Here is a 26,524-nt window from a genome sequence, read left to right as displayed (position 1 = left end):
GTATGAATGTGAGTTAGGGACCTTAGATTGTGTGCTTCTTGAGAGTTAGGGACTGATGTGAATGTAAATTGATGGCGCTATAAAAGTACCTGTAATAAATAAATATGTTTGTTCTCATAGATTGAGTGGCATGAGCACTGTGGCTATTGCTGTGTGTGTGTGTAGCACTTACTATGTGACATGTGCAGGCTAGTGGCCAGTAACAGGAATTTAAAAGCCCTTTTGGGTTAATGTAAAAGTATCTAATGGAAAAATGCTGTGGTTTGTTTTTGTTTTTTAATAAGTTATTTAACCGCCCGCCATATAGTCCAATGACAGGCGCAAGGTGGTTCTCTCATTCTGATAGGCCGTCTTTTGACGGCCTTCCATTCTCACCACGCATGTGCAACTCAGGGAGCACGCAGCAATCGGCGGTGCTCTGTGTCCCTCGGACACAGCGGATCACCGATCCACGGAAAGAGCTGAAGATGTTGGCTCGGTCATGTGATCAGCTGTGTCCAATCTCTCCTGTGTCCATTTCTCTCCTCTCAAGCTGTCACGCTGACAGCTCGAGAGGAGAGCCAGTAATCGGCATTCCGCAGAGGGGACATGTACACAGATTATCAGGGCACTGATGATCCGTGTGGCCCCAGAAGTGCCACCTGTCAGTGTCCATCAGTGCCAGCTGTCAGTGCCACATATCAGTGCCTACCAGTGCACATCAATGCCACATATCAGTGCCCGTCTGAGCTGCCCTTCAGTGTTAGCGCACATCAGTGAAGGAGAAAAATCACTTATTTACAAAATTTTATAACAAAAACTATAACATTTTATAACATTTTTTTTTCTCAAAATTTTCAGTGGTTTTTGGTTTAAGAAAAAATAAAAACCCAGAGGTGATTAAATACCGCCAAAATAAAGCTCTATCTCACAAAAAAATGATAAAAATTTCATATGGGTACAGTGTTGCATGACCGCGCAATTGTCATTCAAAATGTGACAGCGCTGAGAGATGGAAATTGGCCTGGGCAGGAAGGGGGGTATAAGTGCCCTGTAGGTAAGCGGTTAAACCACTATGGTACATTTAGGGAGAATTAAATTTTAAGAGCATTACCATGAGCTCTAACATGAGCCCAGCACTTAGCCCTTCATGAACCCTAAAGCTGGCCATAGATGATTAGTATCTTAAATTATCCTATAATATTTTTTTTTACCTTAATGCATTAAGGAAAAGAAAAAAACTACCTTTAGAATCACTTTAACCTACTATGGCAACTAGATGTGGCAAAAGGTGAACTTAGTCTTTTCGTGCTATTGGTAGATGACATCACATAATCCATGTAAATTATGATTTTGTCCATGATTCCACTACTTCCATTTCAGGGATCCCTGCAAGGAGAGCGAAAAGAAGTTGGTGCAAAATACAGGAACCAATCAGATATAAATAGTTTATTACTGTCTTCCATAGGTAACATGGGTCCTCAGTCTAGGAATGGACTCAGCACCTTGTTCTAGGTCAGGAAAGAACTGTACATAACATCTAAATCTGTCTCAATCCACTCTATATTTAATCATCTATGTAGCTTTGACTTGTCCTGGACTGTCTGTTTCCAAATACAGTTTCTTATCCGCACAAGAGGCTGGAGTGTCTAATTGTGTCACTCAGGTGACATTCTTAGTAGTAAATGCCACTCCATTAATCTGGATTAGGTGTCTTTAATATGATGCTGAATCCCATAAAGTAGTTTTATTAAATGCACTGTCTGCTGCTGTTAACTGTCTGCTGGTTTTATTGTTCATGTACAGTACTTTATCTTGTAAATCTTGGTTATGCATACGCTCTAGTAACAGGAAATATTTGTTTTCAGAATGTGATATGGAATGTTGAAAAATTACACGAGAGCTCCTGTCCCTGGTGGTAAATAAACTGCCACAAGATTGCCAAGAGACCATTCAAATGCTCCTGTGGTGTTACGGTCTTAGCCCAGGTTCACACTTAACACATAACGTTGCATGACAAGTCAAAAACACATTAATTTCAATGGATGCCATCTTAATGCGACAAAAGGTTCCTGTACTACTTTTCTGTGACCTGAGTGCCATAGACTGCAACGTTGCATCACTAAAGTAGCATGACTTTGGGATCGCAGCAGTATGAACTCAGCCTTACTGGCTTAAAGGATACTGAAATTGACCTTTAATAGCATGTTGCACCTGTATTTAGGGTGTAACCTGTTACTGTGCAGTACTCCTGATTCCCCAACTGTGACAGTGAGCTAGGGTTCTTCTCCCGTGCCTGCTGTCACAATTTTTAAAACTGGATCGGTTGTGCAGGCCTCTGCCTTCACAGTTGCATCATTCCTTCACAGCAATCTGTGAATGAATAAACTACAAAGGATACATGAAGCATCAATTACATTTAAAAATATGTATTGGTAAAGTATTTCTCCTTTCTCCATATAAAATGAAGTTACTGTATCTACAAGAAGCAATTGTATTTTTTATAATATATATATAAAGTGTATTTGTAAAAAGATATAAAACAAGTGGATGTTTTTTTTTTTTTTTTTTTTTTTTTCAAGCGCAGGAGCCTAAAGTAGTTTCCTGTGCCTCAGGAGCCCTCATGGCATTGATGTCTCTTCCTGAAATTGGAACTCTTGACTTGCCCCTGTTCGCCTCCCATTCTTAACTGGTGGTTGTCGAAGGTACTCAGTTACTGGTGGTAAACTAGTTATGAGGTACATTAAGGGGCAGGTTAAAGCTCCTAATTCACAAACTGACATCCGTATTGAAGGCTAGATTTCTGCTTATGAACCTTAAACATTCTTCCTATTGAAAGCCCCTATTTGTGCAGTTGTTTTCTTGTATCACCCACAGTTAGGGCCCAATTCTTCCATTTTGTGGCTTGCCTTCAGAAACAACTAGAATTGTATAAATGGCACAGTTTCCATCTGTGTTTGTGGGTTCTGATTTTGAAAAATGCAGTTGCCAGCCTTTTCCCCTTAGGTTTTTCTTTCATGATCAGGAAATGCATACTTATTTTCAGAACACAGTGCCTCATGGGTATTGCAGCCCTTTACATAATGGAGCACCTGGATTTCTGAGCTCCTACTGCTAGGGGTGTGAAAGTATCTTCAGATACCTCTCCTTATCTACTGCTACTTTACCATAAATCCCAACTTTCTAAAGTGAGAAATGGGGACACCTTTTAGCACAAAGTGTATTGGCAGAGAACACCTCTTGCAAGGCTTCCAGTTACAGAGACCATGAAAAGTGGGTCCTGCCAGCTACTAATCTGTAGCCCAGATCAAGAGTGGTCTGTGACAGCTCAGTGTAGCACTGCACGCTCTCAGCACAAAGAACCACCCCCAACAACAACAATGCATGTGTGCGGCTTGTCATTAAAGACCACCCTTTTGGTGCTGCACATGTGTTGGAAGTAAATAACAAGATGCATTATATTTGATTGTTAGATGAAAGGTGTAATGTAATAAAATACTTTTTATTAGGTAAAAACTGGGGAGAAAAGATGGTGGGGGGGAGGGAGAAGGTCCCTCCAAATGAGGAGAATGTTGGAAGCTATGACCACCTATACATTGCAAGACATTGTAGTACCTTGTCTAAGAAGGTGGAAATATTTTGGTGGTGGTTCAATGCATTTTACAGACCCCAGAATGTTATATTAGCAGGACAACAACATAGTGACCAATCATAGCTGATGCATGCTGAGCCATTTGGGATCTATATGCAGATTACAGTAGCTCAGTCACAAGTGCTCAACATTTGTGTTCTACTCATAACAATAATAGCTTTATTGTAAAGCCTGCAGACAAGGTTACAGGTCAGAAGCCTATCCAAATACAGTTCTAATCCATCTATCAGACGGAATGTACAGTCGTGTAGCTAATCAGCCGTATATACCAGGGAGCAGATGTTGATCCTGCAGACACACAGGGCATGGAAGTGGGTTTGTAGGTCAGTTTGTTCCATTGGATCATTTCAGATTGTTCTGTCTGTATTCGCCAACTTTGTACAGGCTTTTGGCTGTCCTTTAATTAAATGTTGTCTAGAACCATAGTCACATGATGGAGCTCATGTAGTATAGCATTCCTAAATAAATTATTTTAAATGATTTGAAAACGTAGATACGCGTCCCTCCATCCTTTTTAGGTGAAACCTGTTTAAAGCAAGTGTGTGCGTGTGTGCGTGTGTGCGTGCGTGCGTGTGTGTGTGCGTGTGTGTGTGTGTGCGTGTGTGTGTGTGTGTGTGTGTGTGTGTGTCCGCCTTCAGTTCTTCTTTAGTGACTTGGGACTTGACCTCAAATCCTAGAGTAGGGTAATCTGGTATGCCAATTTTGGCCAACGCATGTAGTCAGGGGTCTCCAAACTCTCTAAGCAATATGTCGGTTTACAGTACTTTTTGGGGGTGACGACCTGTGGCCAGTGGAAGTAACAGTGATTCCTTGGTATTAAGGAAGCAAAGAATAGTTCCGCTTCGTAGGTGTCATTGGGAGGAATTGTGGCCCATCATTGGCGTCATTGTAAGGAATAGTGCCCAATCATTGGTGTCAGTGGAATGTATACTGACCCAATGTTGGTGTAAGTGGGAGGAATAGTCCTCCAAGGGCTGGATAAAGGTAGGCAAAGGGCTGAATATGGCCACTGGGCTACAGTTTGGAGACCACTGCTCTAGACATTGCATCTTACAATTGGCCCATCATTGAGAGGGCCGGGCAGTTGACAACAGGAGGCACTCTATTTTGCATACTGTAGCACCCTGTGGTTTAGGGTTCCTGGGGTGATCAATTCAGGTTGAGCTGGATGTGTTTTATATAGTAGCATTGCCATTTGGAATTCATGTACTTTGGTATTCATTTTTGCCTGTTTTTATAAGGTATACATGTATGAGGCCTAGCCTGTGTTCACTAATAGAGGATTGATGTCTAATTACCAATAGCAAACAATTATTACTGCAGTGATTGGTTAGTGGAGGTCATGCATTTTTTTACCTTTTTTATTAAAGCTTTTTATGTGTTTGTGTTGTCCATGAGGTTGCTAACATGTCTATCTATTTTGCTTTATATAGATTCCTGCTGCAATGTCTAGAAGACCTAGATGCTAATCTGCGGAAATTAAATTCCCGCTTGTTTGTGATCCGCGGACAACCTGCTGATGTCTTTCCGCGGCTTTTCAAAGTATGTTTTTCATAATCATTCTTATTATTTTTGTTTTATCGACTGCCGCCTTCTGTTCTACTTCCTGTACCGTGTTGTACTGTCATTTCATCCATACTAAAATGTTATTAGTTCACTGTAGTTAACTGAATCTGTGTCTTTATAGGAAAAGAATGTTTAAACTGTTTCTTTCTTTTTCCAGGAGTGGAAGATCAGCAAACTGTCTATTGAATATGACTCTGAACCATTTGGAAAAGAACGAGATGCTGCAATCAAGAAATTGGCAAGTGAAGCTGGTGTGGAGGTCATTGTACGCATTTCACACACTCTCTATGATTTGGATAAGTGAGTATTTTAGAAGCCCCAGACAGCTTCTTTTATGTGGTAAATGCTACATGAGTTGCATTAAGGCCTGTTGTATGTGGGTGGTAAAAATTATGCATTTGTAGCCATGTAGCATTTTTTTTTTTTTTGTACACAAATCTGAATGGAGCATTGTTTATAGGACATTGCACCCAGTTGTGTGAAGATACATAATGCACCGATGTGTTTAAAGCCTTGTGGTATACATAAGCGTATATGCATAAATTGAAACACTGACAGCTAGAAGACAAAGAATTGTATGTGTATATACTTATACGCATGTTCATGCTTGTGTACACAAGGTCTTTATGGAACATAACTTGCCAGCCTCTGTCAGCAAGATCTTGTGTGTAAACATCAGTAAATTTTGTGTGTGCAAGAGGCCTAAATCAGCCTTCGCTAATGTTGACAGTTATTTCCCCAGTGGGTGCTGCCAGCTAACAGACAAGGCCATCATTCATAGCATAAACCTCAGATGCCCACTAAACAGTCCTTTGAATTCAGTCATCTTCCACATCAACACCAGAGGATCAACAGAGGAATGTGAAGTTGACCAATTGGAACACTGTGCCTGATCTTCAGAATAGGGCTGTAGGACACCTGACCATTACACCTGTATGAGCTTGTGGGACCTCCATATTAATGCTTTGGTGTTTATAATAGGATCTATGTATCCCCACTTTTCTCCCCTTTGCAGCTGTAACAAATTCCATACTCTGGGGAGGGTTTTCTCAATATGTGAGTATTTGTGTCTATTCAGCCAATAGAACATTGTTAGGGTCAGGTATTAATTTTGAACAAGAAAACCTGGCTTAGGATTGGCATTCCAGTTCAATCCAAACTTGTTTAACTGCCTCCCGCCTGCCATATAAGGTAATGACGGGTGCAAGGCGGTTCTCTCGTATGACGTCCTCCCATTCTAACTGCGCATGCGCGGCTCCGGGAGTGCACAGCACGGCGATCGGTGGTACGTTGTGTCCTTCGGACACAACGGATCACCAATCAACAGAAAAAGCCGAAGATGTCGGCTTGGTCATGTGAGCAGCTGTGTCCAATCACAGCTGATCACATGTAAATAGGGAAATGCTAATTATCTGCATTTCTCTCCTCACGAACTGTTAGCCTGACAGCTCGAGAGGAGAGGCGGTAATCTGCTTTACTCAGAGGGGACATGGGCACTGATGATCAGTGTGCCCTGATGATCTGTGTAGCCCCAGCAGTGCCACCTGTCAGTGTCCATCAGTGCCTACCAGTGCACATCAATGTCACATATCAGTGCCCATCTGAGCTGCCAATCAGTGCCACCTATCAGTGCCAGATATGAGTGCTGCCTTTCAGTGCCCATCAGTGATGCCTGTCAATGCTCATCAGTGCCACCTATCAGTGCCCATCACTGCAGCCTCATTAGCGCACATCAGTGAAGGGAAAAAAATCACTTATTTACAAAATTTTATAACAAAAACTAAGAATTTTTTTTTCAAAATTTTCAGTGGTTTATGGTGTGTTTAGCAAAAGATAAAAAAACAGAGGTGAATAAATACCACCAAAAAAAAGCTCTATCTGTCTCAAAAAAAATAATAAAAATTTCATATGGGTACAGTGTTGCATGACCGCACAATTGTCATTCAAAGTGTGACAGCGCTGAAAACTGGCCTGGGCAGGAAGGGGGTATAAGTGCCCTGTAGGCGAGTGGTTAATAGTGTACAGGTCTGGGTCCTGTAAAAGTCACTGGAGTTCCTCCACGCGAAAGCAGGCTTTGTGCACAGGGGCACAGTCATACTGGAACAGAAAAGTCTTCCCCCAAATTAATAAACAAGGGTGGAAGCACACAATTGTTTAAAAGCCATTTGTATGCTGTAGCATTAACAGTACCCTTCATTGGAAACACCTGATTGCAATAATTTGGAGGGTTGTCCGCATACTTTTTGTTTGTGTAGTAGGTGTGATTGTCACAGGTCCACGACTTTTTGGCCACATAGTTCAGTTGTTAAAGCAGGCTGTCTTTTTATTTTTATTTATTTTTGGAAGGCAGGTATTGTTTAAGTCTGAATTCAGATGTATGTTTCTTGCACACAATTCTATGGTAAGTACATTCTTGACACAGCTTTATTTGTCTTTCAATAGGATTATTGAGTTGAATGGTGGGCAGCCACCTTTGACTTACAAGAGGTTCCAAACACTTATTAGCAAAATGGAGCCACTGGAGATGCCAACTGAGACCATTACAGCCGAAGTAATGGATAAGTGCGCCACACCAGTGTCCGATGATCATGACGAGAAGTACGGTGTCCCTTCTCTGGAAGAATTAGGTATGTTATTGTATATTTATTGGTAACCTGAAAACATGTTTATGGCTAGATGGGTTAAAAATTCAACTCAGTCATTGTTGACTAAAATGGCATCCATATCGTAGGTGAATATGGGGTCTGTATTTATTCATCATCTACTAGTTAAAGTTTAGGTATGAATCTGTAATGTAGTCCATCATCTTTGGAATGTGTAACAAAATGTTTTATTGGAAAGAAACATTGAATATCCTCATAACTTCAATTCAATGTGATCTGACAGTATCTACTTTAATGCTTCCTGATTTGGACAAGTTCTAGTTTTACAGGTGCAGTTTACCGTTATTTGGATTTACACTCATTTTTTATTGACAGTTTTGTTTGTAGACTACATGAAAGCTGAACCCCTGTTGGAGACTTTTCACTTACAGGGGGCTGCACTTTATTCTTCAAGTTTTATACACTGCCTCTGCTAGTTAAACGTGGTGCTACAGCCTAACCATTCAGATATTGCTGGTGCTGTATGAGCACTTGAAAAGCAGTGCTCATGGAGGACCCCCTATTTGTTGTAAGAAGCTGGAGCCACCTTTCATGTAGCCTTATCAGCTCAAGCCTGCAAATTCTGTAGCTTTTTTTGCAGGCTAATCTCCGCAAAACCGAAAAGGCCTTTTGGCGTGGTTTTGCTTTTTCTTTCTGCAGCTGTTAAGCAAGTGCATTTCTTCCTTGGCTTTTTGCCATCTTTCCAACCCATCATCTCTCTCTAAAATACATATCCAACCTGTTGAGGGTTTTGTAGCATTGCTTTTTTTCCATCTGAAAATCTGGTAACCCAGCAATCACACTAATCAGCCACAGACCATAGTAAATATAGTTTTTCAATCTTTTCTGATTCAGTTTGTAGAGTCAAAGCAAAGGGCACCATTCAAAGTATCCAAGCTCTACCCTCTTATGCTAAAAACAGGGGCTAGTTACAGTTTCACTCCTCCACACATAGCTCAGTATAATCGAAAGGAAAATCTGCACACAGATGTCTTAAGTCAAAACTTTGACTTGAATCATATGCTTAAACCCATTGGGTGAAACATGTCAGAGGAGTGTTCCTAACGGCGTGATCATGTGCTTAGCTTGTTGGCGGAGTTGTGCCTGTGAGGACATCATCAGTGTGCGCTTTTTCCTTTTGGATTATTCTGAGGATTTCTGATTCAGGCTGAATGACAGAATCACAAGAGCCCAAGTTAATTTGGTGTTGTGGTCGGCAGCGTCTGTCCTTTGGCTTTCCTGGGGGAACTCTCTGGCTAACCTGCTTGATCATATTTGACCAGGCTTTGCTCAGTAGATCTGTTTCAAGTCTGAACATAGCATGGTTTTCTACCAGTATAAGCTAAAATGGTACAAATTATTACTTCCATCCAAAACTTTGAAAATTCTATTTAGCGGTTTGTTTTTTAATTATTATTTTAAATGCAATTTGTGTCCCCTTTGGGGATATTCCCCCACCTGTTTTGGATTCCCTGCAGGAAAGGAAAGGAAATCTCTCCAAAGTGATGGGAAATCCCCTCTTAGTTGTCACCAGAACAGAAGCCCCCCTTCTATTCCTGCTGTAAAATTTTGGATTTCCCATCACTTTCATAGACACAGACAATGATAAACAAACTGACAGATTATATCCCTTCCTTACCCCCATTTAAAAATTAAAAAAATGTGCGAGGTACTCTATTTCAATCTAAGCATTTTGTTTTCGATGTATACATCATGGCCGCTTGCTTATTGGCATATTGCTGGTACCAAGTTACTAAAACCAATTTTATCTGTGTAAGGCAATGTAAGTGCAGGCTTCTAATATGAACCTATGTTCAACTACTTGGATCCCTCATGTGGTGGTAGTCTGTGATCTGCTAGTGGTGGAAAACGCAATGTCACGGAACTTTGTTGACTTTATGGAACAAAATGACAGTTCCTTACTAAAATAATGTGTTTCTGTATTCCGAGCTTGCATCCACATCCCCTATGAACCAGAAGCTATTTTCTCAACTGCTGATTACGACAGGACTGATGTGTTTTATTCATATACATTTATGTTTACGACAGGACTGATGTGTTTTATTCATATACATTTATGTTTACGACAGGACTGATGTGTTTTATTCATATACATTTATGTTTAAATTATTTTGCGTCGAAAGCCATTATTTTTTTCCCCTCATCTTGATTTGGCTACGGGAACACTAAAAGTTCACATAGGTGTGAATGCTTGCACACTTGGTAATTGTACATTGGGTCCAGCTCCCTAGCGTCCCCTGGCTTTTACAGCCCTAAGTGCAAGCATGGTAGGAGTCAATTTTTTTCATATTGCAAATAGCTATATGTTTGGCACATTTTAAAATTGAAATCCACAAGTGTTAAACTTGTATTTGCAGAGTTAAATTAAGTAACGTAATGCAACCACAGAGCATATATCACCATGACTGCTTAACGCTGGCTTTTTAAAAAAAAATCTTTAACCTCTCTGCAAATTCCTCAGCTTTGTGCGTTTTGTGCCCCCCTGTTGCTGCTCCACTCCCTGTAATATGTGCTATGGGTACCATTTTTTTTTTTAAATACTTAAGCACAGTACACTATATTATCAATAGCTGTATACAAAATGTTAGGCCCTTAATGTGAATATGAATATACTTATGGCATTTAGGGAAGGCTTACAGATGTCTAATTCTGAATTTTTTTTAGAAAGAAAATAACTTTAACTCTTTGGTGCCACATTTACCAGCAATGGGATGCATGTCTGAAAAAAATCTCACTCCCGTATTGCAGATAATTAAAAGCATTTTGTTTTATATCGAAGTAGCTTATTATTAAACTGAATCTCATGCAATTTGTTTGGAGTAATTTAAAAGTTACAAAATAAAGAATCAAAAAAACTGTGCTAAATTACCGACATATGGAGGCATATCCTCAACTCTCTTGGATATTTACACTTAATAAATATGCAGAGAAACTTTTTCATTTTTTTGGTTTCATCCCCCAACTGAGCAACAGATGTTTGAAACGTTAATCATTTGTAAACTTCATAAAAACCTTTTTTTTTTTTTTTTTTTCCTCCAGAATTTTGCAAATAACAGAAATAACAGCTCTTTGTAAGTTCTTCAGGAAACCAACAACAAAAACGTAGTCCCTGCTCTCTAAAATAAAGCATTGAGAGTTTTTTTTTTTTTTTTTTTTTTTTTTTTTTTATTCTCGCCAAGCTTTTTTTGCCAGGATCTCAATTAGACAGGGTGCCACAGTGCCATTAGGCTGACATCTAGTGGGGTAACTTTCTGGCTGCAAGACATCACAAACGGACACAAAAGGGTGGTGGCATCACTTTCCCGCTGACTTCAGCGATCTGGTGATGCCAACTGCTCCAGCTCTGGCCGGATTCGTGGTAATCAAGCTCGCCGCATGCGAAAACCCAGTGAGAAGGCGGCACAGGTGGGGTCGTTCATGTTTGTAAAGAGAGTCACAGTGTGGCAGGGCCTAGCCTGTATGTCTACAAGGCACAGCAAATGTGCAGCAACGTGGACCTATGGGATAAGCCCATAGAGCAGTGAAGACTTCAATAGCATTTATCTAACTTATGTTAATGTTTCCTACCAAAAAATAAAATCCTAGATTCCTAAATTATCTAAGATGTGACCATACAATCTCATCTTAACGTGTATGTCCAATCAAAACTTTTTTTCTCAGTTTTTGAAGTGGGGAAGGGCTAACCCCATGTCAGATTTGTACTGTTTGGGACTCTTAGGTTTATTCTCACTACCTGTCCTGGTGACAACATTTTACCACACAGGAAGTGAGGAGAATTCTTCAGCAGCAGAAACAAAAATGCTTTTTCTTCAGTAGAGTAAGGGAAAGCTACAACCCTTGTCAGACTTCTGTTTCTGTGTATGTCCCTATTGTCGATCTTCCCTCACTTCCTTTCTGGGAAAACTGTTGTCAGCAGGACTGGAAGCAAGGGAAAACATCACTAATGGAGCCCGGGTAACAGTATAAAAACTCAAGAGGAGTTTTCATCCTACCCCACTCTATTTAAAACTGGAAAAACGTTGGCTTGATATACACTTGAACCCTATTCAGGACTGGTGGTGTGTACTGAAGATTGGGGCAGATCATTTTTCTAGTCCAGAACTTTAAATTCAAATTTTCTGCTTTAGGACAGAATGTTTTTTTTTTACTTTTTTGCATTGATTACAACTAAAGGGTTTCAAACCTGCAGTCATCTTCAACTTATTGGCTTTTATGGACCAGCAACTGCTCCTGAATGCAGGACCTTGTCTTTCTGGCCTCTTCCTGTGCTTTCCAACCATGTGTTTGTCATCAGGCACAGCAGCTTCTTTGTCATTCGTGGAGATAGTACAGCTCTGCCCTTTAAAGACAGTCGTATTCAATTAAGTAGAGCTCTATCATATCCAAGGGCAATGGATAGAGGCACCTTTTCTGATGTAACAGCATGGCAGCAAAGCACAAAAATAATCCTGAAAGATAAAGCTGTGCAATTCTTTTCAGAGGAATATGTACAAGAAAATAAGTAAAGCTTATCTGAAGGCGGTCAACCCCTTTAAGCAAAGACATTTGTATATTTCCTATGTGTTGGTTAGAGGGGGTGCAATGTGTCAAAAAGTCCTGAATAGCGTTATTTTGGTGTTTTTAGTAGGTGTTTTGTCTGTCCTAGTTTGTTAGATGTTTTTTGTATTGTGGGTTTTTTTTTTTTTTCTCTATATTTTCTTAAATTTCTTAGACAAAAATCTCTACTAAATATAAATTATACAAACAGACCACTTAAAGCCAACTTGCTCTAAATTCTGATCCTTTTGTGCCAGGAGTCAGATTTTGTCGGCATGTGTCCCTTTGCCGGAAATGGATTTACCTGGACTGCTAGCTCCAAGGAGTTAACGTATTGACCATGATCAAGAATCTAATTCAATTTATGGATTGTTTCTTTATGCTTGGCAAAAGAAATGCACCACATTTTCATGTTTTATGTTGTGTAGATTAAAAATGGGAGAGAGGATCTAAAGTTATGTTTTATAATCATCCATTAGGGTTTGATGTAGAAGGATTGCCATCTGCTGTGTGGCCTGGAGGAGAGACCGAAGCACTGACGCGGTTGGAAAGACACCTGGAGAGGAAGGTAGGTAGAATGTCTGACTTGTGACCCATATAAATAGCTCTGCTTTAAGGAATATGTGAACCCAACATTTCATATTCCTGATATGTGCCTGCTGTATTATGTGAAAAGTATCCTTGGTGTTCCTGACAGTCCCTCTGCTTTCCTATTAAAAACTGACCAAACTAAGCAGGAGAACACACTGTGGTCAGCTCTCTAGCTGTGCTGGGAACTCAGCCTGCTATCCTCCAATAATTAGACTTGTCATGACACACACCCCCTACACAGCCTTTCACTAGAAAGATTAGTGTTCTGCTGTTTTTCCCTGCCCCCCCTTAGCTCTTATGCACCTGAGAACAGAGTTTGTGATCACTTATAAAAAAGGGTAAATACGGTTTATATATCTGTAGACAATGTTTTGCCTTTCATTTCTCTCTTAAATTAATGGATTGTTTTACAAGACGAGGGTTTACAATCAAGATTTTAAAGAAACCCAAAAAAACACCAGTTGGTTTTCCCTTTCCCGGCCAACCTGTTCTTTACTCTTCAGTTAGGTCCCATTGAACCCAGCAACAAGCTATGCATGGGGGCAATGCACTGTTTACTTTATCACAGAGCTTAAGTGAAAGGTCACAAGTGACAATACAATTCTATGCACTGTGGTGGCATTGTGACACAGTAGTTTGTGTCGCAACCTGCTGCACTGAAAGCACTATATGCAATTTGCCTTGTCTTTGCATTGGGGTGTGCTGGAAATGGCTAACAACACGGCCCCATTTCTTCTGGTGTGAATGAGCCCTTAAGAAAATGTGTCCTGAATAGCAGTGAAAGGGGCTGACAGCTGACTTTTATAGGAGACCAAAGCTTACTGACTTCTTTAAGAGTCATTGGTAATGTTGCTAATGCTACTGGCCTACAGATTGAAAAGGAACTGTATTTCTTTGTTCGCCTGTGTCCTGTACTGTATGATTAAGATATGTATGGTAAAGTATCAATAGACCTGGGTTATAGGCTTCTACCTTCAGGTGATTGGAAACTGGCAATCTTTTTAAGACATATCCACTGGGCTTTCCCAATAACCGTACTGCACTCTGAGTCCTCGATTTTGTGCCAGTGGCCTAAAGTGATGAACCTCTTCTCCTTTGCAGAGAAATAACTTTTTTTTTTTTCCTTTATTATTTTATCTTCACATTCAACACACCATAGGTCGCACATTTTACCACCACTTCCACCTAGAGCCCATACAGGATACTTGAGTGCTTCTTCTCTCCCTTTGGCCACAAGGATATACTATAGGACAGTCTACCCACGGGTTGCTGCATTTTCCTTCTGAATATGCTTTACCCTGTACTCCTCACCCTACTCCATGAGTACCCTACAATGGAATACCTCCACCCATAGCTATGGTGGAGATCTGGCAAACATTGCAAAACATTGCAAAATTGCAGGCAAACATTTGCTTTACTGAAGACCCACACAATGCTCAATCTCAATGACAATACGCCCATTGCAAATCTAGCTGAATACCAGTCTCTGCATCTGATTCATTCTGCAGCTTAATTCTCCATCTTGCCATTCCGCCCCCTCAAATCTTTGCTGAACTCCAGTGGAAAACGAATTCACAAAGAAACTGTCTGTTGGTGGTTGATTCTGTCTTAAACAGGATCTAGCTGAACTGTTCCTATTGTAAATGTTCCTTCTTTCAAAGGTACTGCAGATAGATAAAAGGTTTGAAACTCTCCTCCTGAAAGCTCTTTACTCTTGCAGGGCTAGCCCTGCAACCAGCTTTCGCTGCAATTTTAGTATCTCATACTACACCTAACTGGACTAAGGCAATGAACAACCAGGGTGTCATTGTTTTTCAGAATTGTGCTTTAAAAGCACTTACAGAAACTATCTTCTGTTGTTTTTTTTTTTTTTTTCTTTTTTTTTTTTAATTGGATGCTCTCGAACATGTTATGAGACCAATTCTCATAGTGGCCCTAATCTCTATGCAAATACACAGAATCATAAGGGTAAAAGCCTGGACAGCTGAGGCTGCCTGTATAAAGTGCCTCACACGTATAGTTTTTCAAGGAAGATGTCTGAAGATGCACTTACATCAGTTCATCAAAGATTTCTCCGTGGGGAAGGCTTTACTCCTACAGCAAAATATTCCAAAACCCTTCGCCCCAAGTGCCTTCACCTCCTCAAAATGCAATGTACCTAACCACTCTACTCAGGCTTCAATTTCAAAAGTTGAACTCTTATTTTGGCACATGATTAGGACCACAAAGCCCAGTAAGTCTTCCCTAAAGCCCTCTTTCGAATGATTGGCTGCCCTCACTCTTAAGAGTAAGGCAACACCTATTGGTTTGCCTCTCTAGGTCACAGACATCTCAAACCTGTGGGTTCAATTGGTGGTTTCAGATGGGGGGGGGCTCGTAGGATTTTATTTAATCCTGTTCATGGTACCAAAGCCCAGTGGGGTATTTGTCCTATTCTGAACTTAAAATCCCTCAACAAATACCTTCATACTCCAAACTTTTTGCATGGAATCCACGACATCAGTAAGTGCCTCTCTTCGACAAGGGGAATACATGGCATCCATATACAACCATATTGACTATTTTTTTGCATTTTCCCATTTATCCAGCTCATCAGCACTTTCTGCATTTTACATGACCGACAATAAATTTCAGTTTGTGACACAGCCCTTTGGCTTATCCCCTGCTCCCAGAGTATTCACAAAGGTCCTAGCACGTCTTGCTCTTTTCAGAACTCTGGGGCATCCTGGTCACAGGAGATCTAGTTGACCTTCTCCTTAAGGGTTCATATCCCTTCCAGCTGTTGGCAAATGTCCACAAGCTAATTCAGATTCCCAAGGCTTTCAGATGAATGATACATTTTAAAAAATCTGCTTTCCAGCCTTCTCTTTGACATGAAAATTTTGGGTCTGGTCCTGGACACATCCCAAGCAAAGGTTTTCTCAAAGAAAAAAGTTTTCTCAAAGCCCATGCTCGAGAATTGTGATTGAGGAGACAGCCCACAATGTAAATCTCAGTGAGAGATCGAGCCCTCATGATGGCCTCCTTCAAGGTTGTACCATTTGCCCCATTGCATTCAGGAACTCTCCAAAACATCTTGTCGACTTGGCAACAAGCATGCTCCTTCTCTTGACCTACCCATGTTCCTGTCCAGCCACAAAAATAACTCCCTATTTTGGTGGATTTCAAGCCCTGCCCTAACAATAGGGAAATCTTTCCTTCCCTATCACTGGAAAGTGATAACAGACACCAGTCTTTCAGCCAAGCTCCTCATTATTATCTTGAACCTCAGAGCAGTTTTTATGGCTCTACAAATTGCTGAGCCCCGTTCTTCATGGACACCAAATCAGGGTGAAATCGGACAATGCCACGTCTGTAGCTTACATCAGCCACCAAGGGGCACCGTGAATCTGACAGCCTTAAGCAATCCAGATAATCTGATGGTCAGAAACTCACTGTCTAGAGATCTCTGCAGTCCACATCCCATCATTGTAAAACTAGAAAGCAGCCTATCACAGCCACAACTGCCTGGATCAAAGGGACTGGGCCACACATCTTCAATCTGATAAAAACGCTGTTTTTGTAGAGTTTGCTAGCGTTTTCCTAGCAGCAAAAAAAAAAAAAAAAAACTTTGAATGCTTCTAAACGCTACTAAAATGCTCCTAACAGATTTTTCTCAAGGGTGTTTTTTTTTTCTCTTCATGTACTGTAAAAACGCTAATAAAACGCAAATCATCCTAAACACTACTACAAGCCGGCAGAAAAACACTATTAGCAGTTTTCATCCAGCATTTTTTCTAGTGTTTTTTGAGTTTATAATAAATGCTAGTGTGCATGGAGCCTTGATACAAAACATTCTAAGCCCAAATAGTGTTTTTGTAAACTTTAACTTGTCTAACCAGACAGGTTTTGCTTGAGATGCTCTACCTAATAGGTTACCATGTCTGTCAGAGTACTTTTATTTTCACCACACTTGTTGTCGTTTTCTGGTAAAATGCATCCTAATTATACCTCCCTAATAGTCATTTTGGCGCATTATTATATATATAATTTTTTCTTGCATTAAAGGCTTGGGTGGCAAATTTTGAAAGGCCTCGCATGAATGCCAACTCCCTTCTTGCAAGCACTACAGGACTTAGCCCTTATCTGCGGTTTGGATGCCTCTCTTGTCGTCTGTTTTACTTCAAATTAACAGATCTTTACAAAAAGGTAATTTATTAAGCACTGCTCTGTAATACATTCAAAAAACTCTAGAGTATTAAATATAAAATAAACAGAGGTGCTGCATACAGTGGCCAATCAAGTGTTGGCTTTTAAATAGAGCATTAAACATTCAAACTGGCATTCCCTGCTTTGTGAATAGAAAGTCAGGCATGCATATCTGAGGGACGCAATATAGAGGTTTAGAAACACAGATCAGATTATAAAACTATTTATTAGAAACCAAAGTTTTTTTTTTTTATTTTTTTTTTTTTTCTTTGCAGAAAAAAAAACCCTATAGTTTTACTAAATATATTTAACACTTTCTTTATAGGTAATTCTAATGTAATTAGGTAGTAAAAAAGCTGACCTGTACCCAAATATTTACATACAACTCCAATCTAGGCTAAATACATTACAGTAGTTGTAAAGGCTCAAGGTTTTCTTACCTTCATGCATTCTATGCATGAAGGTAAAAAACCACCTGTGTGCAGCAGTTCCCCCCAGCCTCCTCAATACTTACTTGAGCATCGTTGTGATCCAACGATGTGCATGACAGCCTTGGTTGGCCCAGGTCTCTGCCTCCTTGTTAACTGAGACAGCAAGCGGGAGCCATTGGCTCCTGCTGCTTTCAATTGTAGGCAGTCAGCCAATGAGGAAAGGGGGTGGGGGGTCAAACCATGGCTCCATGTGTGAATGGATACATGGAGCAGCGGGTGCCCCCATAGAAGGCTGCTTGCTGTGGGGGCACCCGACGGGAGGGAGGGCCAGGAGAGCCTGCGGGGGACCCGAGAAGAGGAGGATCCAGGCTGCTCTGTACAAAACCACTGCACACAGTAGACAACATGTTTGTTATTCCCCCCCCCCCCCCCCCCCCCAGACAAATTAACCTTTTAGAATCGATTTAAAGTTAGTTCCACACGTATGAGAGCCGGGGAACGAATGCTAAGCGCATGCATTTTCCGACCTGCAGGCAAACTGTGCTGCTCTTTTGCAGATGCTCAGGGTGCTATTAATTCCAAATGCCCCATGCTACCCCCCACCCCCTCAATGCAGGTGCGTGAAACCACATGATGCTGCATCTCCATGTGGCTGCATTCAAATGAAAAGGCTGCTGTGACCACACAAACGTGAGCCATACCATCCGTACAAATGTGAACCTAAGAGTAGTAGAAGGCATAAAATACTGACATTTTGTGGCGAAAATGCAGCTTTATGCTCCTTCCAGTGCTGCTTATATAACCAAAAATCTAGACATTTGGTCACACAATCTCAAAGGGGAGAATCGGGCAGTCTGATTCTTCCTTTCATCAGAGAACACCCAGCTAAATACCTAGGCCTTTGGCCATGTCACCAGCAGAGGGAGTTTGGAAAAGTGTTTTCAGCCCACCTGTTACTCTAAGACCTGGTTCACACAGAATGTGGCTTTGAAATATTTCAGCACGATTTCAAACCTGCCGATCGGTGCGGCTCACCAACATCTGTGCGACTTCATGCAAGTTGCACATGAAATGGTGTAAAATAGTGCAGCAACCTTTCTTCAAATCTGTGCAACTGAGTTGCACTGACTTTAACGGTTCCATAACCACAAGTTGTGTGCAACTTGTCATGTGACTTTGATCTGTATAGTTGCATGACAAGTCTCCGGTGTGAACCAGGGCTCAGGGCTAATGCATACAGAATGAACAGCTGCTGGAGAGGTAAACTGCAGCAGTTCCCTTTCTGGCATCTTTTGGTTTCGACTGTGGTAGGGGGCGCAATTCAGTGCATAACACAACTGCCTTTTTTGTTTCAACTTTATTTGAAGTGTACAAAAGTACACTTCATGTTGCTGTACTGCAGTGAGATGTTCTGTGCTGCTGTACAGTGACATGCGATTCTGTATTGCACACTGTGATAAAATGCGACCAGTCTGAATTAGTGAAGAAAAATGTATTCACTTTGTTTTTGCCTCCTGCCCCCTTTTTCTCTATTCTGTCTAGGTGAAGAAAAATAGCTCGCCTCCTCTCTCTCTCTATGGGCAGCTTCTGTGGCGTGAGTTCTTCTATACTGCAGCCACAAACAACCCACGCTTTGATAAGATGGAAGGAAACCCCATATGCGTCCAGATTCCATGGGATCGGAACCCTGAGGCCCTGGCCAAGTGGGCTGAAGGCAGGACAGGTTTTCCATGGATCGATGCTATCATGACTCAGCTCCGACAAGAAGGCTGGATCCATCACCTGGCACGACATGCTGTGGCTTGCTTTCTCACAAGAGGTGACCTGTGGATAAGCTGGGAAGAAGGCATGAAGGTATACTATTGCTACATGTATGGCTACCTTTAAGTGGACCTGTGCTTTGCTTTTGTGGAACAAGAAACCAGTTTGTTTACATTTCTCTCTCCCCTCCCCTCCATGCAGCACATAACTCACCTTTTTTAATGCCATTCAGCCCCTGGGTGATGGAGGAGCCACTCTGTAAGTGCTGGTATCCATGTAATATTCCTGGTACTTGATGTTTGGCCACTTATTTTCATATGCGCCTTCATATCTGGAAGTACAAAGTATTTGCTTTGTTCCTGGTAGCTAAATGGAGAAACAGGGAAGTGAGGTAAAGGTGCTACTTGGGAAGGGGTGCATTAAAGTGTTACTAAAGCCAGGACCCTGCATTCACTATATCTGGTCTCCCACAGTACACACAACATGGAAATGCAATTATGTTAGTAAATATAAACTGCTAAATACCTTTTCTCATGAGCAGTTAGAGCAGTCTTGTGACTTCTATCAGTGTCCAGCAGAGCACTGGTTAAAGCTTGTAGTAGGAGTTTTTTTTTTTTTCCCTCTAGGGGGATGCAAAACCTCTGATCTCTGTCTGGGCAGTGCTGATTGGCCCTGTGCTGATCACATGCACTCCCAAGAAAAAAAAAAGAAAAAAAACTCTAGCAATTCATACTAAACTGAGCATGTGCAATGTCTCCACATGATATGTCTCATCAGGAGATAAGAGAGACACTGGAAGAAGGGGAGGATCAGAGAAGTCAGGATCAAACAGCCTTTTTAGACAATGCAGAAGAGTAAACCCTTAGGTTCCACAGTGAGTATAACAAGCATGCTTTATTGCATATACAGACTGATTTTACTGTTGTGGGTTTAGTAACACTTTAAGGTAAACTGTAATGTCCACCCTGTCACAGCCAAGGGTAATTCAAAATATGCCAAGCCAGCAGTAGCACAACCCAGCCCCGACCAGCAGCCACAACACTGCCATAATATACTGTAAATGTGCGACAATCGTAGATTTTATTTTTATTTCTGGCACCAGTTGTATTCATAACATCTGTACTATATATTTTGTTTTTCTGTTGATATACATTGTAGACTTAGGAAAAATCAATGCATCAAGAACTTTGAAGTGTCTATTTCAGTATCCTAAACATCCAGATGTACACTGATTCGAGATCATGGTAATATGTATATGAACTGGCTTGTGAATAACCCAGTTATGCTTTCAATAAAAAAAGAGGTGTTTATGCACAGTATTCCATGACCTCAAAGAAACTGCTTTTTATTGTACACAGCAGGGACCCACAACCTAGAAAATTGCCAGGCATGTTTATAAGTGAGGATAACACATGAGAGAAATTACATTCAAGTTAAATGTTACTAGCTCTGCTGATTGTATAACACAGAACTTCAAATCACACAGTTGCTGTATTTTTTAGTAGGTTAGAGAAGCAGAATATATGATTTATTTTTATTTAAAGACAAATCTGATTTTTCCAAAAGGCATTAAAGTAGAACTAAAGGCAAAACTTTTTTCTTTCTTTTTTTTTTTCTTTTTTTCATTTTGGATAGAGCAAAGGGAGGGTTATAATCCATGTCAGATTTTTCCTTTTTTTTTTTTTTTTTTTTGCCATCTGTGTCCCATTGGGGAGCTATACCTTCAATTCTTGTGCCTTAGCCAAAACAGGAAGTGAGAATCTCTGCAAATTAAGGGAATTTCATGGGGACCCCCAGGTCACCAGAGCTAGTGTCCCCATTGGAAAGTTTCCCCACTATTACTTTTCTGGAGACAACCTAAAATTTGGGGTTTTCTTTTACTTTATTTTTCAATGATAATGGTAAACAGGACAAAAAGAGAGGAGAATTTCCCCAACACGAGCACAGACAACAAAAACTGACAGGTGTTCTAATCTAGCTTCACTCTATCCGCTGCGTTCCTTTAACTGACAATTGCGCAGTCTGCAACGCTAAACCCAAACCAAATTAAATTTGTCCCTCCCTTCCCCCCCACAAATGGAGCTTTCTTTTGGTGACAGACAATTTAAAAAAAAAAAACAACAAATTTTTGCTATAAAACATATCCTGTAAAAAAAATTAAAAAAATCGAATTTTGTCATCAATTTAGGCCACAATGTATTCTGCTACATGTCTTTGCTAAAAAAAAAATAAAAATAAAATCCCAATACGTGTAAATTGTTTTATTTTTTTTTTTATACTAGTAATGGTGGTGGTCAACGACTTATAGCGGGACTGCGGTGGGCATTCTGACACTGGGGGGGAACTAACTGTCACTGGCATCCCTAGTGGCACTAATACAGTGATCATTGTTAATAAAAAGCACTGACACTACACTGACACTGGGCAGGAAGGGGTTCAGATCTGGGGCAATCAATGGGTTGCAACACAATGTGCCTGTGTACAGTGCTCTGGTCTGTCCTCTGCTGCAGCTGTTCCTCCATCTGATAGCACTGCTACCCAGGACTACAAGTGTGAACACACAGGCGTCCATGCTGGGAGTGTTAAGCACATGCTTTTTCTATTCTAATTTTGTGAGTGGCCAATTCACATTCGATTTTAACATGAAAGTATTTAACTTTATTATGCTTAGTGTGTGCTCTTATTTGTTTGTACTTCTACTTTTAACAGTGCATCAATAATTTCTTAATGCGTACAAGAAGCAGGGGTACTATACTTCATATAGCTCCTGCCCTTCCTAAACATATGAATGCTTCCCTGCTGAATAGTTGAAATGCAGGAGGGAGTTCTTGAGCGCTAAAGTCAGAAGTTGTGGCCTTCTGCTTACAACTGCATTGGAGGTTTTTCCCAGGCAACGTAGAAAACTATTTTTGCAAAGTTATGGGTATGTGCGCATTTTGAGCTTCCTGCGCCTAAAAATCTTATAAATTTTATTTTGCAGTTTTGTCTCCTGTTGTCCCATGTTACTAGGTGCTTTCTACCCTCCCCTGGAGGGTCCGCATCCAACAACAGCTATGAAGGAGACTGCTGATTCATAACTACAGTTTGTATCAGCTGTGAGCACTTGCTTGAGAGGAGCAATGGCAAGAGGATTGCAAGGGGTTTAGCTTATCTTTGGTAAGTTCTGCCATCTAAAACAAGTGGCAACTTTGAATTAGTCATCTCCTTCATTGCTGTTGTCAGATCAGCCACGACAGGAGGGGAAGGGAGGCAGATTGGACCTCCTAATCTGGATTATAAAGCACTTGGAAACATGGGACATCAGTAACTGTACAATAAAAATGACAGATCTTTAAACTGTAGCTGTATTGTACTCATCACACACCTTACAGGATTGCTCACAGTTTATGCAGGGAGCTGTAGTGAATTAGGTGATGGTACTTCATACAGTCTTAAAGTGTTTGTAAAGGCAGAAAGTTTTTTTTGCTTTTTTTTAACACCTTTTTAGTGTATTAAGGTAAAAACCTTCTGTGTTAAGCTCCCCGCAGCCCCTTCAAATACTTAAATGAGCCTGATCTCCACCCAGCCCTTTACCCAGCAGTAGCATCTCTCTCCCTCCTCCCTGAGCATGGAGGCAGCTGTAGTCAGTCAAATCCTGTGAGTAGGGGGTGGGACCGAGCCACACTGTGTCAGTCAAGCCTGCATGAGTGCCCCATAGCAAACGGCTTGCTGTGGGGGCACTCGGCAGGGGGAGGAGCCAGGAGCACTGGCAGGGTACCCGAGAAGAGGAGGATTGAGGCTGCTGTGTGCAAAACAATTACACAGAGCAGGTAAGTATGACATGTTGTGTTTTTTTTTTTTTTTTGTATCCTTTACAGTTACTTTAAGGAAGTAAGATGCCATGATGCTTGTTGCTTTATGCGAATAAAGGACAAGAATACTACTATACTAAGCTTTACTGCTGACAATTTTCTTTTATGCTTTTAACCTGTGTCTGTATCTCCCTAATTTAGTGAAATATTGGCACTGTGACCTCATCAGTGCTGCACAGTGTCTTGTGTTGTCCTGGTCAAGTACATGCATGCTCTCTGCACTCTCATTTAGTCTTATGAGAAGTTAGTCCAAAGTGCAGACTTGTACTTATAGAGCCCTTCAGAGGACTGATTGAGAGCAAATGGTCAAGTCTGGTCAGAGGGATTTTGACAAGCAGCTGTGCATTGCTGATGAGGTCTCACGGCCAACATTTTACTGGATGGAAAGTAAGTGAATATAATGATGGTATGTTTTTTAATAGCATCCATTAAGAACAGATGTACATATAATGGTGCGCACACACTTCCCAGCAGGCCGGGAACCTCCGAATCCGTTTTCTTTCCTGTATATTATGTGCATGTGTCTTTTCGGAGTGTTTGCACAAGGGAAAAAAAATATCTAACCTGTGGGTAACATTATTTTTCATATACAAATAGTAAAGCTATATATAGCTGTACATTTTCAAGATGAATGTTTTGACTGATCCTGAAAATCCCCAGATATAAACATTGGTAGTTTATTTTTGGGTGTGCGGGGGCAAATCTGCTTTGAAAGAAACGACCTTGTTCTGACGTTCTAACCGAAGGATGTAGGAGGTCAGATGGATTTGATGTTGGATTCAGTGCTTCCTATGTGTCTCCCACTTTAGACTGACCCACACAGCTTAATCATGTTAGGGAGCAGATAGTGCTATCTAGTTTCACAGTAGGATATATCATTTGTTTGTCAGAGTTCCATTCTCTGTAAATGGCATAGGTGACACATCAGATAAAGTGTGAGTTTTGAACAAGCTTAATATAAAAAGCAATTAGTGTCAGATCTCCATAAAGTAATAGGATACCCACTGTCCTCTGTGTAGTGATATCTTTGACCTTTTTAAATCTGATTAATCGTTTAGTGACTCACATTTTCTAAAGGGACCCATGGCCTGACTTGTTTATGGAAGTTGATATATTGAAGGTTGACAAGCAGCAGATGTTGCTATTGGGTTAATCAAGGTCTTAAGAAGTCTTTTAGTGAGAGGTGGTGGCAAGGAAATAGGTTACCTGTCGGGAAGGGAGGATGAGCTCTGAAGACTCCAGGGAGGTGCTAAAAAGTTCATTTAGGCCCCTTTCACATGGATGTTTTGATCAGGTGCTCCTGAAAAACAGGCAGGCGGACCCAATCGGAACCGACATTCCCCTCTATGGAGCAGTGGGTTTACACCCACTGACATCCAATCCGACACACAAAAAAAAGAGTTGGATGGGGATCCATTTCTCCTTCTGTCTGCTGGTTTGGGTCGGATGGAAACAGACAGGTGGTCCGTTTCCATCTGACTGCCCATTGAGGACAGCAAGTTGCTCTGTGTCCGCTCTGCAGCAGTGGAGCAGACACAGATTTGTCATCCGCTTGCTCAGTGGGGATCAGTGGAGAGATCCCCTGCTGAGCAAGCGGATACGCTAAACGAGTCCACCCATGTGAAAGGACCCTTTTAATGAAGTTGAGTCCTTTTTGAAAGTAATTCAAAGTATTTTTATGCATACCACTAGTAAAAGTACCTGAATCTTGCTTGATGCCAACCTCCTGTAATCCATCAAATTAGTAGCAATCTGAGAGATGAAAAGGGACAACACTAGAACCCAGAATTTTTTTTTCCCTTTTTGTTTTTGCTGAAGGTGGAGATAAACTTTTTAAAATGGCTTTAAAATCTTTAACATGTCATTTCAAGCCATTTTCATTCTTTTTAGATCTACAGCTTGCTTTAAAGCAATAGGAAACCAACAATTTAACATACTGGAGTTTACCAATCCTTAGGTGTAGTGGCTGCATTTGTTTTTATTCTTAGTCATTTTTCTTGTCTTAGGGGGCCTATGCTCTCAATGAAGAAACACGCCTTTGGACAGCAACATTGTCAGTCTAAGGGTGGGGGGTGGATGCACTAGCAGATTTGTATACACTAACAAATGAAGCCAGACTTTAGCTTACACCTTTTAGGCAGTTACAACAAAATTGTTGTTTTTTTTGGGGGGGGGGGGGGTGTGCCTACATAACTAAAAGCGGATCATTGTAAGCACTCCTGCCAGTGATGGTTTGTCCGTACACGCTAACTGCTACATCTGCAGCACATAAGTCTGTGAGTGGTATTGCTGATTCTCGTTGTCCAGCACGTTTCTCCCTTGTCTATTAAGGAAGCCCTCCTTCAGAAATAGTTGCAGCTGCTGCTGGAGTGAGTACATGTAGACAGAGAGTGGTGGAATTACTAAAACTGGAGAGTGCAAAATCTGGTGCAACTTTGCATGGTGGCCAATCAGCATCTATCTTCAGCTTGTTCAATTAGGCTTTGACAAAACATCTGGTAGCTGGTTGGTTTCTATGCAAAGCTGCACCAGAATTTGCTCCCTCCCAGTTTTAGTAAATCAACCTCAAAGTGTTTGCATTGAAGACAGAGGCAGATCTAAAAAAAAAAAAAAAAAATCGCCGTGATTTAGAAAACAAACTGTCACTCAGCTGGGGTTTGTGTCTACTTTTAATATTTTTTGGCAGTTTGTGTTGCTTCTTAAGCAATACCTAATGATGTGAGGTTGACCAATATGTTCTCTTCTGTTCTGTGTACACAGGTCTTTGAAGAGCTTTTACTGGATGCCGATTGGAGTGTCAATGCTGGCAGCTGGATGTGGTTGTCCTGCAGCTCTTTCTTCCAGCAGTTTTTCCACTGTTACTGTCCAGTTGGGTTTGGAAGAAGAACTGACCCTAATGGGGATTACATCCGGTAAGAAAACCGTTTGTTGTAATCATTTGCTAAAGCTTTAAGTAGCTGTAGTGGATTGTAAAGGAAATGGAAGGTAGAGACTTTTAATCTCCTGCATGCCGCATTTTGATTTGCATTAAAATGCAGTTTCACCAACTGTGTCCACGGAATTGAAAGAGGATATTCTAAAACACCTGAAAATACGTGTTAAAGCCCAACTATCGACAAAGGAGTCTCTTTCCAATAGGGACACAGATTAAAAAAAAAAAAAATGTTGGTGGCATGAGACATTGTTAAAGCTTTTTAAAGTGTTTTTATCGCTCTGTGCTTTCCTGTGCTGAATACGGCTGCCTCATATCTCTTGTCCTGGTGTTACAAGAACAAGAAGTGGGGGGGGGGGGGGGGAATTACTTTA

The 26,524-nt window shown here is 40.9% G+C and overlaps 1 protein-coding gene across 1 annotated transcript in view; it reads left to right on the top strand.

Moving 5' to 3' along the window:
* The window catches only part of CRY1 (cryptochrome circadian regulator 1), an 82,509-nt gene that overhangs the window by 37,312 nt on the left and 18,673 nt on the right, over window positions 1-26,524 (top strand). The window contains exons 2-8 of the mRNA XM_089671209.1: window positions 5,065-5,173; window positions 5,355-5,497; window positions 7,640-7,824; window positions 12,876-12,964; window positions 17,035-17,175; window positions 19,149-19,460; window positions 25,979-26,130. Of these exons, the coding sequence (XP_089527335.1) occupies window positions 5,065-5,173; window positions 5,355-5,497; window positions 7,640-7,824; window positions 12,876-12,964; window positions 17,035-17,175; window positions 19,149-19,460; window positions 25,979-26,130 (1,131 nt within the window). The remainder of the gene's footprint in view (window positions 1-5,064; window positions 5,174-5,354; window positions 5,498-7,639; window positions 7,825-12,875; window positions 12,965-17,034; window positions 17,176-19,148; window positions 19,461-25,978; window positions 26,131-26,524) is intronic.

Source organism: Staurois parvus, unplaced genomic scaffold, assembly GCF_062004578.1.
Source record: "Staurois parvus isolate SC_StPar_1 unplaced genomic scaffold, SC_StPar_1.0 ptg000101l, whole genome shotgun sequence".
Lineage (NCBI taxonomy): Eukaryota > Metazoa > Chordata > Amphibia > Anura > Ranidae > Staurois > Staurois parvus.
This window is presented reverse-complemented; position numbering and strand designations above follow the sequence as displayed.